Source organism: Microchirus variegatus, assembly GCF_963457635.1.
Source record: "Microchirus variegatus genome assembly, chromosome: 22".
NCBI lineage: Eukaryota > Metazoa > Chordata > Actinopteri > Pleuronectiformes > Soleidae > Microchirus > Microchirus variegatus.
Window position 1 is genome coordinate 8,887,953 of NC_139823.1, and position 16,638 is coordinate 8,904,590.

Here is a 16,638-nt window from a genome sequence, read left to right on the forward strand (position 1 = left end):
ATAGCAACAAGAATGTCTAACATTTCGAACTTAGCTGCGTGCCTGTGCGACAAACTCCTTCCTAACATTTGCCAAGAATGCAGGCAAATTATTGGTCTCCTGAAGCCGACTTTCCAAGACGGGCAAACACTCAAGCTTTGGGACACTAGACACAACTGTGGAGGGGAAAAAGACACTTGGGTAAATCACATGGAACCAAACTACAATGGTGAATAAAGCTGGTGAAATTTGGTTAGTTTTTCAATTGTTTCTAATGGAAAAGTGAATGTTATACAGGATGCGACATAACTGATGGTGACAGCGGTAAAGAAGGCAAGGCTTTACTTTGTAGATGTTGTTAAGAACAGAATGAATGGACAATAATGTACCACTGTGGTATATTCAAGGTAAGTCTTAACTTTAGCCACTCTAAATTTCCTTATTATTTTGTGTAGACATTACTATAGTGTCCAATAATATAGCAGTATGGCCCTATTATGAGACACTTTGCTGAACAAACTACACTTATATTCACTTTTCACTCATTTATACAGCATTTTGTTAACATTTTTCTGATAACTTTCTGATAAATGCTGTTCCAATTGCTGTTACGGGTGTATAGTGTCTGGTGCCAACACCAATATAAAACCCTGAATAAGTAATATAATCACATGGAACATGATTTTATTTCTCAATGTGAATGTTGCTGACTGACAGATGAAAAGGTCAGCATTGCAAGTGTTGGTTAATTTCCCCCACATACCACTGCTCTTTTCAAAATCCTTTCTCCATCTTTTCAAAATAATTGACTGCATTTCTACCTAAACATGTGAATGAGCTTAGAAACAGCTTATTCCGAAAATGTATCCATAATAACACATTTTGCATATGTGAGCAGTGAGGACAGGTTGAGAGGCAAGTACACAATTAAAGATTGAAATCAAGAGACTGAATGCAAATATGGGATGATGATGATGATGTGAATATTCTAGCATATTGTGGAGAATTCATTTACTTTTTAAAATATATATATATTCGAATATTTACCACCAGGGACCAGATATGGCCACATTTTATTCTACATTAAGCTCTTGCTGAAATCCTTGTTCAGTTGAAAATAGTAGAACAAGGTCATCGACATTAACTCATTGGCTGCCAGCCATTTTTATCACAGAACTACCAAGCGCCTGACAGCATTTTGACTTATTTTCCAAGACCCACAAAGCAGTTGGTTCGGACTACCGAAAGTACCAAAAGAAAGAGTAGACTCTCTTAGAGCTGAAACAATTAATAGATTATTAAACGATTACTGATTAATCGTTTTAAAGCGTTTTTCATGATTTAAACACGATTTATGATTGTTTTGGCTTCTTAAATGTGAATATTTGCTCCACATAATAACGAAATCCTTAAAACTGAATCATTTCGGTTTAAGGACAAAACAAGACATTCAAGAACATCGTCATTTCCAGGTTTGACAAACACTGATCAAGGCAACTATTTCTGACCTTTTTTGGACAAAACGATTAATCAAGAAAATCATCGAAAGATTAATCGATTACGAAAATAAACGTTAGTTGCAGCTCTAGAATCTTCTTCCATCAGACGTCATTGGCAGTGAATGGTTGTATTTGAATTGCTGTTTATTGACGTCATTGGCAGGAGGCTGATGAGTTAAAAGAGGGGACATGACCCCTCAAAAGTGAAAATTACCCACACACAATTTATGTACAGTAATTCTTTCAAGGCAGTTAATAAAGACAAATCAATGATTTGATTTGATAATTGGTAAGATTTGATTATACTGCATAGAAGTTTATTTTTCTTATTCCTGCATAGAGTATAGGTGGTTCTATTTCAACTTACTCTCATAAGATCCATCTTCTTTAATGCCCATTGTGACAACAAAGACACTGTCCAGATCTGACGGGTTGATATTCCGGAAAACAAACTGCAACTTTTCACCTTTATGGGGGAAACAAAAATATATTCTGTAAATTCTAAAGTCATTTTTACTTTAACTTTATAAAAAAAAAGGAGCCAGGACTTATGACAAATGATGCAAATGTGTTTGTGTAATGGAATACAGTATATTTCTACACCAGTGATTGGGTTTCATTAGGGAGTCAATCAATCAAAAATCGTCCATATTTTTAAGCATACAAAATACTGAAGATGAAAAGATGTGGTCTGTATACCTCTAACCAGTTGTGTTTTGCCGGAGATTGCTCGGATCTCCATCCCCAAATGATCCTGAAAGACAATTCTGGCTTTCTGGAGATTTCTCAGTCTGGCTTTATTTGCTTTATGTCGAGACTCAATTACTGAAAAAGAAAAAAATATATATCAGTGCATCATCAATTACTAATACTGCTTGAGTGATATAATTACAATTCATTTCCAGAAAACTTACACTCTTTCCTCTTGGCTTGCTCCTCTTTAAGTTCTTCTATCTTCTGAATAATATCATCTTTCTGCTTCTCCTTCTGCTGAATCTCAGATATCACTTCAGAAATATCACAACTTTTCTCTTTCAATGAGGCATTTTTCAGTTGCAAATCTGAGGGGACAAACTCTGCATCAGTCCAAGTCATCAACAACTGATCTTTTGAAGCTGCATTACAGTGTGTATAGGGCTGTGTAATGTGTCAAACATATTCAAAAGTGAATGTGATATATAGATGCAATGCTTTATGGTCGAGTTTATCAACTCACCTCTTTTGAAGGTCTGTATTGTCTCAAACAGCACCTCGTCATCCTTAAATTTCTTTAAACATGTATCTGCACCAAAGAAAAAAATATAACAATAAATAACCATGCAAATGAGCAAAGGGACTACCTGGTAACATAATACAGTGTGCGGTGATTATTATATATCTGAAACATTTAAGCAAACTCGGAAACAAAAACAGGTCAATGAAACATACAATAGGAACAACAAACATACCAAGTGCAGACTTCACAAACTGTCTATGGGACTGACACAGCTCTGTAGTTGTGTCCATTATCTCGTCGTACGTTTTGAGCTGCTTGTTATGGATTTCTTCCATTGCTTCAGTGAATTTGACACTCGTATTTGGATCAGTAATGGACGTCATGGTGCTCAGCTGTCAGACAACCTGTGATTATAAAACAAACAAATAACCCATCATCATTCCCACTTTATATGTATTACTTTGGGCAATGCTCAACCCAATTTATTTTCTACACTAAACCAATTAGTAATAAACCTTGATCATGTATACTTGGTCACATTACTGGTATAGTGTTCAACTGCCCGTTAAGTTCAGCCAATGCTTGAATTTGTTTTAGGTTAAAAAACAGTGCATCAGAATCGCTTTTATTCACCAAATGCATCAATAGATACACAGGAATTTGACTTGGTATCCCGTGGTTAACACAAAACTAGACACAGACAGTAAAATATGCATCGCTCTAGGAGACATAATATTACAAACATTAAAATAAAGGAATAATAAAATAGTCCAATTCGGACTCCTGTTGAAAAATCACATGTACAAACAAGAAACATTAGCCTTGTGAAAAACACAATTTGAAAATCAGACAATGTCAGAAAAACAGCTTTTAACATCTTAAGAAGTCTTTCGTCATTGCGGTGTTGTTGTTAACCACTCTGGACAGTGTGACGGCTCAGCAGCAGCATGTACACTGATACTGAGTCAACTCAGCCGGGTTTCTTTCGACTTCTCTGTCAAAACGTCTGAGAAATGACCCCGGTATAACTACAACAAAACGACCAGTTTACTGACTCTAGCCTCACATATAAACTCAAGTTATCTTCAAATCTTCAACATGCACACTCGTATTCGACCAAAACAAAAAAAGGACACAAGCCCAGTCAGCGACAGTAGCAGGGAGGATAGTTAGCTAGGCAACATTAGCACTTACTTAGCCGTAGATTCTTTGCAGTTTATGTAACGTACGCAGCAAAAAAAACACCTGACGTTTCTTTAAACTATCTCACTCTGTGTCGATGTAATGAAAAAGCACAAAACTCACAATTTCACCACTTTGCTTTCTGTGTGTTACAACTTGAGAGACAGACGTTATTTTCAAAAAACAGGCGGTCTGCGTGCAAGAGGCGGGGCTAACTTCAGACGTGTCTTCATTGGACCTTCGATGGGAGTGCAAGGCGGGGTCTGGTCGCCGGAAATGACGATGCAAAACGATTGTTTTGCTTCCGCGTACAGTTCAGGACTTTCACAAAGCGTATGTTCTTATAATGACTTGCTTACTTATCATGTAATCCAAATTTTATATTCAGGAATTTCCTCGAGCTAATTCAAAGTTAAATCCAGTTGTGCGACAAAACGGATCAGCAAATCATGTTCGGTAAAACGGCTGTATTTCTGAGGTATGTCCACAAGGGGGCGGTAATTTACTCCACGCCAATGACTTGCAGTGAGCAAAACCAGACCAGCACGTCTCACAACGACTAGAAAAGTTAGCCTCAGGTTGTTTTAAAAAATAGAAGAAAAAAAGAGGATAAAAGATAAATAAAGGCATATAAAAGACTTATAAGTTAAAATAATAATGAAATATTAAATACAAAAACAGATGTCATGACTGAATTTCCTGGGACCAGATCAGTCCAGAAACTTTGATTCACATTAAAAAAAAACCACATAATTATAATAATAAACAACACATTTTGAGGTTAATCTCTTTCACATTTGAAAGGTGATTTATTTATTAAGATTTTCAAGTTTCTTATAAATACATTTTGTCATGATAAAACACAGGAAACTTTTTTGCTTTGATTTTTTAAAGCAAAACTGTTTTTAGCACAAGTAAACTCAGGACACAAGAATGTGTTTACTTGTACATTTTAAGTTGTTTTTAAAATCTGTAATTTGACTTCTATCTGTACATTATCTTTTGCATTGTTTTGTTAACAGCTTTAAAACATTACAATAATACAACAATATAAACATTAGTGGGCATAGTTATTACATTACAAAACTGCATTAACTACTGAATATATTAGACATTTCTTTTACTGATTTTGAGTGAAAGATAGGGAAAACTCTACATTTTAATTTACAAACGGTAAATCAAATAAATAAAACATTCAAAAATCCATTCCCATAAGACTCTTTCAAGGCAATTGCTCAACATGACAATCATTTTTACATGCAAATTTCTTTGAAAAAGGCTAATCATTTTCATCATATGCTCTTCAAACCAAGCTGCAGGCTCCTAGCTGATAGGAGCACCTGTTGTGACCAGTTTATAATAGGCACCCATCTGAGCCATGAGCTCGTCATGTGAGCCTTGTTCTATTATAACTCCTTTAGACATCACAGCAATCGAGTCAGCATTCTGGATAGTTGACAATCTGTGAGCGATAACAATGCAGGTTCGTCCTTCTCTTGCCTTATCCAAAGCAGACTGAACAACCTGTGGGAAGACGAGAATCATCTTAACCACTCTCAGGTAAATCATTTGGATGCTGATACAATTATGTGAAGATGGCCTTATTTTATGTTTATGCTGTTTAATAATCCATTTAGAAATACTTCACCTTTTCACTCTCTGTGTCCAGAGCAGAGGTAGCCTCATCTAAGAGCAGAATCTTGGGATTCCTGACAAGGGCTCGGGCGATGGCAATACGTTGTTTTTCACCTCTGGACAATTGGGAGCCCAGAGCACCAACTTGAGTGTCATATTTCTATAAGGACAAGTGGAGAAAGCCAAAAGTCACAAGGTTACAAATTATGATCCATAGGGCGCATTTTATCATAGTAGTAATACTAGTAAATCAGTATCTGTTGTCTAAAAAAATTATGGGCCATGCACTTATTTTAGGTTTTAGCTGATAGCAAAAATGTAAATATCATAATTGAACTTGTCACAGCTTTGGGCCATATTAAATTATCAAATTGTGGTGGTAATTAGAGTATTTACACTTACATTTGGTAACGCCATCACAAAGTCATGAAGGTATGCTTTCTTAGCAGCCTCTACAACTTCCTCCATGCTCACAACACGTGTGTTATCACCATATTGTATATTCTCAGCCACACTGCAGTCAAACAGCACTGGCTCTTGGGACACTATGCCAATCTGAGCTCTTAAGAAGGGCACATTGATATCTTGAGAAGGGCGACCATCAATCAACTGAAAATGAAAAAGTCATCATTAACTTAGCATGAATGGCTTTGCTGTAGATAACAGTAGTAATTTCAGTTTGTCTTAATCAGTGGACTCACCACTTGGCCCATGTCTGGGTCATAAAACCTTTCCATGAGTTGAATACTGGTGCTTTTACCACAGCCACTGCATCCAACAAATGCCAAAGTCTGACCAGGCTTCACAGACGCACTCAGGCCATTCAGCACTTGGGTATCTGGCCGTGTTGGATAGGTGAACTTGCAATTTTTGAACTCAACTCCACCACTGAAATTGTCCTAAAGATGAATAAGAAATTGTTATGCAATTATTATAAATGAATATGCAATGAATACATCTTAAGTGAATTAAGTCAATACAATTACCCATTTCTCTCCATCTTCAGGTCTGATGCTGACTTTTGGAATTCTGTCCACTATTTTGAAGAGCTGTGCAGCAGCAACTTTAGCTTTGACATAAAGTGGACTGAGGGTTAATGCTCTGGTCAGTGCTATCCCATTAATCGTTAGGCACGAAATCACTCTAGGGAAACAAAATATGATTGCTGGGTTAAAGCATTGAGTATCAGCATAGGATTTAAGAAAGTCTGACTTCCCCTATGAATGAAAGTCTTACCAACCTGAAAACCATTATGAATGGTAAACTCTCTCTGTACACCAGATGGCCTCCGTATCCAAATACAGCAGCATTTGAAAACTGCACAATCATCTCGGAAAAGCCATAACAGAAGCCAAAGGTATGGCCCCTCTTTATGGCAATTTGAAATGGATGTATAAGTTGCTGCTCAAATAACTCTACAAAGAAGCTCTCATTGCCCAAGCCTGCAACAGTTCTGATGTTAGCAAGAGCTTCACTTGATACCTGAGGAATAGAGTGTGGGTGTTATACCGTAGCCTTTCATTTATAATTTTCTTCAGAAATATAAAGATAGCAATATTGATCAGTCAACATATTCAACAACATACATTATAAAACTTTGTTGACACAGGATTTAGTGCTGACGCATTGTATTATAAAACCTCACAAATATTTATTTGTAACAGCAATGCGCTACACAGAGATCAACACACTACATGTTTATATTATAATGAGGCTGCTTACCTGCCCTACTTCTTCCATGACCTCTTTATCCTTTTTTGAATAACGTGTCAAGATTTTAGCTTGTAACATCCCACTTATTGCGATAAATGGCAGGAAGCAAATAAGTACCAAAGTTAACTTCCAGGAGAAGAAAAACGAAATAATAATCCCTATTCCAACGTTGGCGATTGAGTCCAATACCATGCCAACCTGAGCACCTGTTGCCTGTAGAAGTTACACCAAACACATGTGAAAAAATGCCAAAACTGTATTACAAATAATGTGAAAATGGAGGTACAGGGCTGTAAAATTGTTATACATACCATCTGGATCATGGCTGCATCGTTAGATAATCTGGTGGTTAGAACCCCGGTGCTATTTTTGGGATCATCAAACCATCCAATCTCCTGTCTCATCATGGCCTGAAAGCCCATTTTCCTCAGGCGGCGGGTCAACAGTTCTCCAGACTTCGAAAAGGAGACTCTCTGGAACATTTAACCTGAGTCAGTCCACATGTAAAGTGTAGCTTCTTCTGTTCTATCATCACTAGTGAATACATAGTATTCACTGATGCTTGAGTCCAGGATTTTTAACCCACACCGTATGTTAATTATGACCTAAATCCGACTGAAGACCCACACATTTAGCAATCCTTCTTACATATTTATGTATCTTAATATAAAATGATGTGACCAAACCACCTGCATCTGCTGTATTTTGTTCCACCCGAACCCACCTGACATCCGTGGAATGTGGGTTGACCCTTGCATTACTAGTGCGCAATAAAAATCCCAAATATGAATAATGATACAAACCTGCATTAGCTGAGAGATGAGCATAATCACACCCACAAAGCAAAGGGAAACACATATTCTGTTGATTGCATGCCTTTGAACACTCATATCATGGATTCCAAAAGTCTGAAAACACAGAGATCACCAAACAAATCATTAAAAAGAAACTAAAGTGGTAAAATTGTGCTCATTAATTGAAAGCATTGGAATCAGCACTTACGCCAACAATCTCAACGAACAAGACACCATATATGGGGTTGAAACCACCAGAAATTACAGCTCCCAGTGAGCCCACCAGTATGTAGACCCACTCCGGTCGGTTATACTTAAAGATTCGTGCTACTGAGGCAGACTTCTCTTCATCTTCATCGTCTAAAACATCCTGTTGAAAAATATGCATCAGGTCCAATTAATTTGCTCAAGACAACTGGTAGAAAAAAGTAAGTGTACTATAAAATCTATGAGAGAAGGAAATACATTTTCTGATGTAAGCTTCTGATATGAAAAGCCATCCTGGTTCCCTGAAATTGCATCATGGACCAAATCAATTGACAGTGAGCTTAGAGATCGCAGCCGCACAGACCTACAAAAATAATATTAAGAAAAATCACATTATCTTAAAGCTGAAACAATATTTGATCTTACATTGTTCTGACTTGATCTTTCTTTAGCTGGATTTACTGTACCCTTTTCTGGATTGATGGCTCCCTCTCCTTGTTTTCATTTCAAAGCTCTCTTTGGGGGCTTGTTTAACTTCATCTGGTAAGGGAAAAAAGAACAAATCTTTAATTCTAATTTCTGTGCATCTTAAGGATCTGCCTGTGCTTTCAAATGCAATGATTCCATCAATCCTTAATTCCCTCTGGCACTGAGTGGAATATATAGGCATTAAGGATCAAGGCGTTTAGACAGAAGATGATAGGTACAGCACTACAGCTGTTAGCAAACAGTAAGGATGAGAGAATGAAATGCAATCATATAAATCCTACCATCAACTTTGATCATAGTGCCTTGGGTCTGCAGGGTGGCCATGGTGTAGTAAACACCTGTTCTTTCCATGAGTTCGCTGTGTGTTCCCCTTTCCACAGCCTGCCCATGCTCAAAACCAATGATCACATCTGCTGTTTTAATTGTGGAAAGACGGTGGGCTATAGAAATTGCTGTTCTGCCCATGCGCACCTGTAGATATTGGAGGTATTAGTGTCATTCCACAAAACCCTCTATGGTAATAGAGTCAAGAAACGTGCTGTGTTGATCGTGTTGCTCACCTTATTTAGTGCTTCCTGGACAACAGCTTCACTCTCGTTGTCTAAGGCCGATGTCGCCATATCAAGCAGAAGGATCTTGGGTTTTCTGATCAGAGCTCGAGCTATAGCGATCCTCTGCTTCTGTCCACCACTCATCTGGCCTCCACCTTTACCCACCAAGGTATCAAATTTCTGCAGAATATTTAGTTATTGCCTCTTGTTAGGTTATAATACATATTATAATTTGTTGTACGACTTCTTACTCAAATTCCTTTATGTTGTAATGAAATATGGAAACATACCTGTGGCAGTTCCATAATGAAATTATAGGCATTAGCGTTTTTCGTTGCCTGGATAATATCCTCCATGGTACATCCAGGTCGACCATAGCGGATATTTTCCGCTATTGTTGTAGCAAACAGCACCGGCTCCTGCTCTACAATACCAATGATCGAACGGAGCCACCTTATGTTTAAAGTACGGATGTCATGGCCATCCAAAGTAACCTGCGAATGAAAATCCATGTGACGCAACACGGAATGTTTCAAATGTTTCAACTAATGTGTCTTCTTCGGTGCAGTTGATGCTTACCATTCCTTCATTTGGGTCATAAAACCTCTGGATGAGCTGGATTATGGTGCTTTTCCCAGAGCCACTTGGTCCAACAAAAGCAGTGGTTTCTCCTGACTTGACCTGCAAGCTCAGATCATTTAAAATCTGGAAAAAAAGTAGTTGACTTTCATCAGTTTAACTTTGGAAAATTAGATCAACTTCTGATATCAACTGTTCGAAAAAATTACCTTGATTTCAGGCCGGGATGGGTAGTGGAAAGTGACATTATGAAATTCAATGTCACCTTTTACTTTGTCTAATTTGTGACCCTCTTCTGAGAAACAATCTAATTCTGGTTCCTGTGCAAAGAACAGCACAAAAAAATGTTTTTTATTGTGAATAATATTATGTCACTTTAAATATTCTTGTTCTACTGTCATTTGGATTGTATCTGCAATGAAGTATTGACTATCAATGTGTTTTATTGATATTATATACCCGATTAATTGTGTCAAAGACGATCTTTCCGGCTGTACAACCTGCAGCAAAACCGTCCAGGTGAGATATGGCCTCGCCCAGGCTAGTAACTGCAGCGAGTACACCGAAAAATACCTGCAAACAAACACCAAAGCCACACAGTAAAACATGTGCCACTGTTTCTGAAGGCCTGTACATGCTCCACAAGAATAGAGAAATTAGTTCTCTTTCCCAGGACTGTGAGGAAATGATGACAGCACTTCATCTGCACGAAATGGGAGTGGTCAATGCGGAAACGTCAATCCCTATGAGAACTTCCCTGGAGTTCTGCACTTGAGTTTCTCATGAAGTCTAAAATGTCCTCGCTAGAACTAACTTTGTACTTGCCACCTCAAGAAAAATAACAAATTTCTGTTCTTGCAGATTATGCACAGGCCTTTAAATATTTAAACTGAATAAGATATGAGAAGACAAATTAATATAATTTGACATGCCTGAAGAAGGGTACCAGGAGACAGCTCCCCGCTGTCAATAACCAATTTAGCTCCATACCACAAGGCCATAGCATAGCACAAGAAAATGATGATCCATAAGTATCCATGGAAGCATCCTGTGATTATACCCTTTCTCACGCCCCAGTTCTGAGCATTTGCAAGGTTCTGGTCATACCTGTCGAGCATTCAGATTGTTTTCATTATTTTAAAATACAGCAGCAATATCCCAGCATCAACATTTGAAAAAGCTTATTGTGATCTTAAAATGAAAAAAAATAAATAAATACCTGTCACTTGCTTTTCCTTCCCCACCAAACGCTGCTATTGTTCTGATAGATGACAGAACCTCATCAGCGACAGCCCCTGCCTTTGCATAGGCTTTCATTTCCTTTTCAATCAGTATAGACACAGCCTTCAGGAACCAAAATACACAAAACATTAAAAGCAAATCGTTTTTCTTTGGATAAGCATAAGGTGTGGTTTACAACTGGACAACCTACCACAGATAGCAATCCAATGCCTACGATAATTAACGGGCTCACGGCTATCATCACCAGAGTCAGCTTCCACCCACCAATGAATCCAACCAAAAAGCCAATCACAAACGTGGACACCCTCTGAATGAAGATAGACACCTGGTCGCCCATGGCCTGGTTCATCTTGTTAATGTCGCTATAAAAGAACAAACCAGAAATCCGATTTAATGTAACGCATTCTCCCGACCATATATTAGATGAGCAGCAGGTAAAGAGCTCTAACTTACTCCGAAATCCGTGCGTTTAGTTCGCCAGCAGAGTTTAAGTCAAACCAGCCCATCTCCATTTGCAAAACTTTTCGGAAATACACCTTTCGAATAACGTCAATCTGTCTTGCAGCTGATGTCGTCCACAGGATAATCTATATTTTGGCACAAAACATTTTTTGGGGATAAATTGTGCTACACTGTCACGAGAACTAATTACAAATGAGAGTCATCAGTTGAAACTTATTTACCTGACCATACGTGCAAATCTGCACAAGTATCCCACATATTGCATAATAAAGTGCAAATCTGCCCAAAGCTGTCTCAATGTTAAACCTGTCAAGAGAGTAAAACAGGCAATAACAACAGCTCGCATATACTGTAACAACAATCATATTAAAAAGTAAACTGATGACTCACCCACAGAGGAATGTGGAGTTGCCCCCCTCGGCTTCATAGACAGAGCCATTTATCCAATAAACGGTGTTGTTTATGCATTCTTTGTTTGGGTCGTTAAGTATATACTCCTGAGTTACATAAGCCACCAATGCATTCGCCAGCGAGCATAACACCACTAACATGAGAGGAGTGGCTGCACCGTGCAGGATGGCACACACACTGCCAACAGCCATAATCGCTTTGTCTTTTTTGGTGGCAAACTGAAACTGGAAAATATAAAAAAAATTAAAAAAATAAAAAAATCAGAAAAGCTGAAGTCTGGAGCGTTGAGTTGAATCATTTCTGTGAGCCTATGAGGAAATTAATCGAGATGCTAAAATCTAATCAGTATTCACACAGAATAGGCAACATCACTGTACTTACCAGCTTGTAAAATGGAACTGACAACTTTTCTTTTTTCTTCTCATCTCTGTAAAACACATAAATGACACAATGTAAGAACAGCAAACATATTGTGGTCTGACATACAGTGCATTATGGGTTATGTGACGACAGGAACTTACCCATCTTGATTCTCGACTGCAGGGGAAAAAAAGGGTGAAAGGATATTTAGGTTTGCATGTAATTATAAATATTCTTAAAGAATATATATATATATATATAATGTGTCAGTTTTGTACAGATAACAAATCACTCACGGTCTTCATTTTCCTCTGATATCGGGGTAAGAGAGATTGCTCTCCTCTTCATATTCACCTTCCTGAATCAGGCCCTGAGGCACTGAGCAACTGCAGGAAAATGTAAAAAAAAAAAAACTTTTAATTTGGGCATTTAAGCAGTAGTGAGAAAAATTTACCTCACTCAAAGTTGCACCATTCTATAAAGAATGTTTGATTAATAATGTAATATTTAACATCCTTAACATCATCGTGGTTTCTTATTGAGGCAATATTAATTGAGATGAAATTAATTCTGGCGGTTTCAAGAATTCGGGATGTGACACATAATTTGGTCATACTTTTATATAATATAAGAATGAAATAATGATGAGTTTCAAAACCTGGTGGGTTTATCTTACGTTTTAGGAGCAATTGAAGATTACAAAAGAAAAGTGTAAAAATGCAAGAAAGGTAAGTATAGCTTTAACTTCAGTGTTTCTGAATAGTGTCTGCCAGACTCAATTCAGACAGATGCCTGCCGAGGTCCTTCCATGACTTCAGAGGACACTGCTTTGACTTACATTCATACGTACACACACACACTTAAATGGCAATACGCAAAGAGACTGACTGTACTGACAGTGTTGTAATGTAACAAAGTACAAATACTTTGTTATTTATATTTCTAGCAACTTTTACCTTTACTCCACTACATTTACTTTAACTATCTTTGTTTCTTGTTTCTACCAAATAAAATCAGAAGAAGAAGAGCTGGTAACGGTCTGTATTTATATAGAGCATATGTGTCAAACTCAAGGCCTGGGGGCCAGGTGTGGCGCACCACGTCATTTTATATGGCCCACGAGTGATTAATTGGTCTTAAAAGCAGTGTTAAAATAGGTCTATGCTGCTTTAAGGTGTGTGTTGACCATAAAATAAATTTCCCATAATGCATTGCATGGCGATTGCGCTACCAGCAAAGTGACAGCATCCCGCCCATAGATAGCAGTGTATCATTGCATATGCATCACGCGACGAGTGAAATTGGGATTGAGACCGTGATCGCAGCAGCATGTAAGCAGCAATTTGGTTACATTTAGTTACATTTATTCTGTATGACAGTTGCACCTGGCCCTTTGAGGGTAACCATTATGCTGATGTGGCCCTCAGTGAAAATGAGTTTGACACACCATCTGTTATAGAGCTTTACGGGTCTTGATGCTGCTTTACATTACAGTTTTGCCATTCATTCACAAGCTGCAACATGGCGTTAAGTGTCTTGCTCAAGGACAACTAGCAGAGCCAGGAATTGAACCCACAACCTTTCAGTTGAAAAACAACTCACCCTACCACTGAGTTTACTTCTAAAACTTAAATACATTTTATGTCAGAAAATTACTTTTAATACAGTAAATATCATATACTTTAAGACAGGGGTCTTAAACTGGCGGCCCCCAAATCAATTGAATGTTGATTAATCAACTCATAATGAGTTTAGAGCTGAAACAATGAATTGATTAATCGATTATTAATCGATTATTAAATTAATCGCCAAACAATTTTGATAATCGATTTTGAAGCTTTTTTCATGATTAAAATAAGATTTCTGATTGTTTTAGCTTCTTAAATGTCAATATTTTCTTCGTTTCTTTGCTCCACATAACAAATAAATCATTAAAACTGAATCATTTTGGTTTGTGGACAAAACAAGACATGAGAGAACATCATCATTTCCAGGTTTGACAAACAATGATCAACGTTTTTTAACATTTTCTTACATTTTATGGACCAAACGATTCATCGATTAATCGAGAAAATAATCAACAGATTAATCGGTTACGAAAAAAAATCATTAGTTGCAGCTCTAAATGAGTTATTTATGTATGTTTTTTATCACTATGTTATGTTACTATGTCACATAAATACGTTTATATTGTCAACTTTTTTTGTTCCATATCACAACAATCACTTTTAATGTGAAATTATGTTAAATATCATCATAAATATTATTATTTCCATGTCGTTTTCTCAAAAACTTGTCCCTTTTTTTCAATTCACCGGCCCCTTACTGACCAAACTAGACACTCAGTGGGCCCCCGAGGTCATTTGAGTTTGAGACTTTTACTTAAATAATATTATAACAAAACTTTAACTTCTACTTAAGTCATTTTCTGGTCATTTGCGTGTACTTTTACGAAAGTATCCCTTTGACCTACTTTATACAACTACGCAGACATACAGTAAGGACCCACACACACACACGCACTGAGAGAAGAACAGGGATTGTTCAGCCCTAAATAACTTATTCTCGTTTAGTCAAAATTAGACTTTCTTCGCAGATTAAGCTGCTCTTTCTCGTCCCCACAAATGTTGTTTGCTATTCCATGCACGACAGAAGAACACCAGTAGTAAGTACTCACCTGAAGCAGACAAGCTAATCAACAATTAATCAATTCCTCCACCTGGCAGCTGCTCCTGCTGCGCACATGTGCGCTGTAAAACTGTAAAACTGTAATACTGTGAGGTTTGCGCTGCCAGTGGTTTGTAAATGGGAGATTATTTGTTTATTCCGTTAGGTGTAATTACCGTCATCTTGTTTAAGAGTAGGCGTTACTCCTCCAGGGCAGACTCCAGGCGAGGTTCCCCGGTATGGGGGCCCGAACTACAACTACAAAAACAAACATGGCTGCCATAGGAAAACATAGAGTGGGAACTGTCAGTAGAAGAAGACTGAGAGAATGCTTTTTCTGTTAACAGAAACAAAAGATGCTGGCACAATCATGAAATAATCACATTGTAAAAAAAATCTGCATCTGTACCAAAACTCTGTGGTTTTAGTGCCACTAGATGGCACTAGGTGGCAAGATCGAGTATGGAGGTCAATTTGTGTCTTTATTATTCAATTAAAAAAATTTTGCTTCAATAAAAAAACGTTTCAATCAAAGAAAAAAAGTGTTTGAATGCAAAAAAAAAAATATTTGAGACTCAAAAAATTGCATTTGAACACTGTTTTTCTTCGACTGAAAATGTTTTCTTTGATTGAAGTGAAGGTTTTTTTTGTTTGGAGCAACTTTTTTGATTGAAGTAATGTTGTTCTGTGTTTGGGCCATCAAAAAAAGAAGTTGCTTCAAACAACAACAAAAACATTTCAATTAAAGAAAATCACTTCAATCATAGAAAAAAAGTGTTTGAATGCAAAAAAAATTATTTGAGACTCAAAAAATAGCATTTAAACATTTTGTTTCCGATTGAAAATGTTTTTTGTTTTTTTTTAAGTGATTATTTTTATTGAAAAGTTTTGGTTTTGATTGAAAAGGTTTTTTTTATTGAATAATAAAGACACAAATCTACCTCCATACTCGAGACGCGTTACGATTACAGTTATAAATTGACAATTGTAAGAGGGAACAGTCATTAGTTAACATCTCACACCTGTTATTTCACGGTGGAAAAGCAGTGAAAAACATTTGAGAAAATCCAGCAATGTACTCCTCGTACGTAGTTTTGTGTTTTTGTTTTGTGTCTTATGTCATATGAAGTACCTCAAAGGGAAACTTGAGTAAAAGTACAAGTATCTTACCAGAAAAGAAGTCAAACTCAAAGTATTAAGCCATATTAGCTCAGGGGTACTATATACTATGTCCTCATCATTCACCGGCAAAGTTTACGGTGTGTGAATTTTTTATTTACTTATCTATTTATTTTATTTAATCTCAGTTTTTTTTACTCAGTAACGGATGTGACGTAAAACGTAGCATGCAGTACTTCTCCAAAAAAACATACTTAAGTAAAAGTAAAATTTTAAATTTTAAAAAGTACAAGTACACAATAAACACTACTTAATTACAGTAATGCCAGTAGGCTAACCCTTTAAGGTATGCACCAAGAAAAAAGCAAAAGCATTTTTTATTATTTTATTTTATTTACTTATGATAACAACAACAACATGAAATTAGACCCTACAGTATTTCAGATACAGGCCTCTAGGAAACGGTTGAGACGTCTGTTCATAATAAACCTGGTTTGCATAATTCATAAAGTACAACATTCAAGTATACAAGT

At 37.0% G+C, this 16,638-nt stretch overlaps 2 protein-coding genes across 2 annotated transcripts; both read right to left on the reverse strand.

Moving 5' to 3' along the window:
* Positions 1–30: 30 nt before the first annotated feature.
* On the reverse strand, positions 31–3,077 carry spc25 (SPC25 component of NDC80 kinetochore complex; the record flags this gene model as incomplete). The annotated part of the gene is made up of 6 exons (XM_083908813.1): positions 31–155; positions 1,846–1,944; positions 2,178–2,303; positions 2,393–2,539; positions 2,695–2,760; positions 2,927–3,077. 6 exons carry the CDS (start codon positions 3,075–3,077, stop codon positions 31–33), a joined length of 714 nt encoding a protein of 237 aa, XP_083764939.1.
* A 2,122-nt stretch (positions 3,078–5,199) lies between these two features.
* On the reverse strand, positions 5,200–12,667 carry abcb11a (ATP-binding cassette, sub-family B (MDR/TAP), member 11a; the record flags this gene model as incomplete). The annotated part of the gene is made up of 27 exons (XM_083908462.1): positions 5,200–5,400; positions 5,525–5,671; positions 5,914–6,120; positions 6,213–6,410; positions 6,498–6,654; positions 6,752–6,993; positions 7,234–7,437; positions 7,536–7,697; positions 8,028–8,036; positions 8,227–8,388; positions 8,484–8,589; positions 8,693–8,765; positions 8,996–9,185; positions 9,275–9,445; positions 9,556–9,759; positions 9,845–9,970; positions 10,054–10,164; positions 10,304–10,417; positions 10,777–10,951; positions 11,064–11,188; positions 11,277–11,448; positions 11,540–11,673; positions 11,770–11,854; positions 11,939–12,183; positions 12,341–12,386; positions 12,481–12,496; positions 12,616–12,667. The coding sequence occupies 27 exons, from the start codon at positions 12,665–12,667 to the stop codon at positions 5,200–5,202; spliced, it is 3,834 nt and encodes a 1,277-aa protein (XP_083764588.1).
* Positions 12,668–16,638: the final 3,971 nt, after the last annotated feature.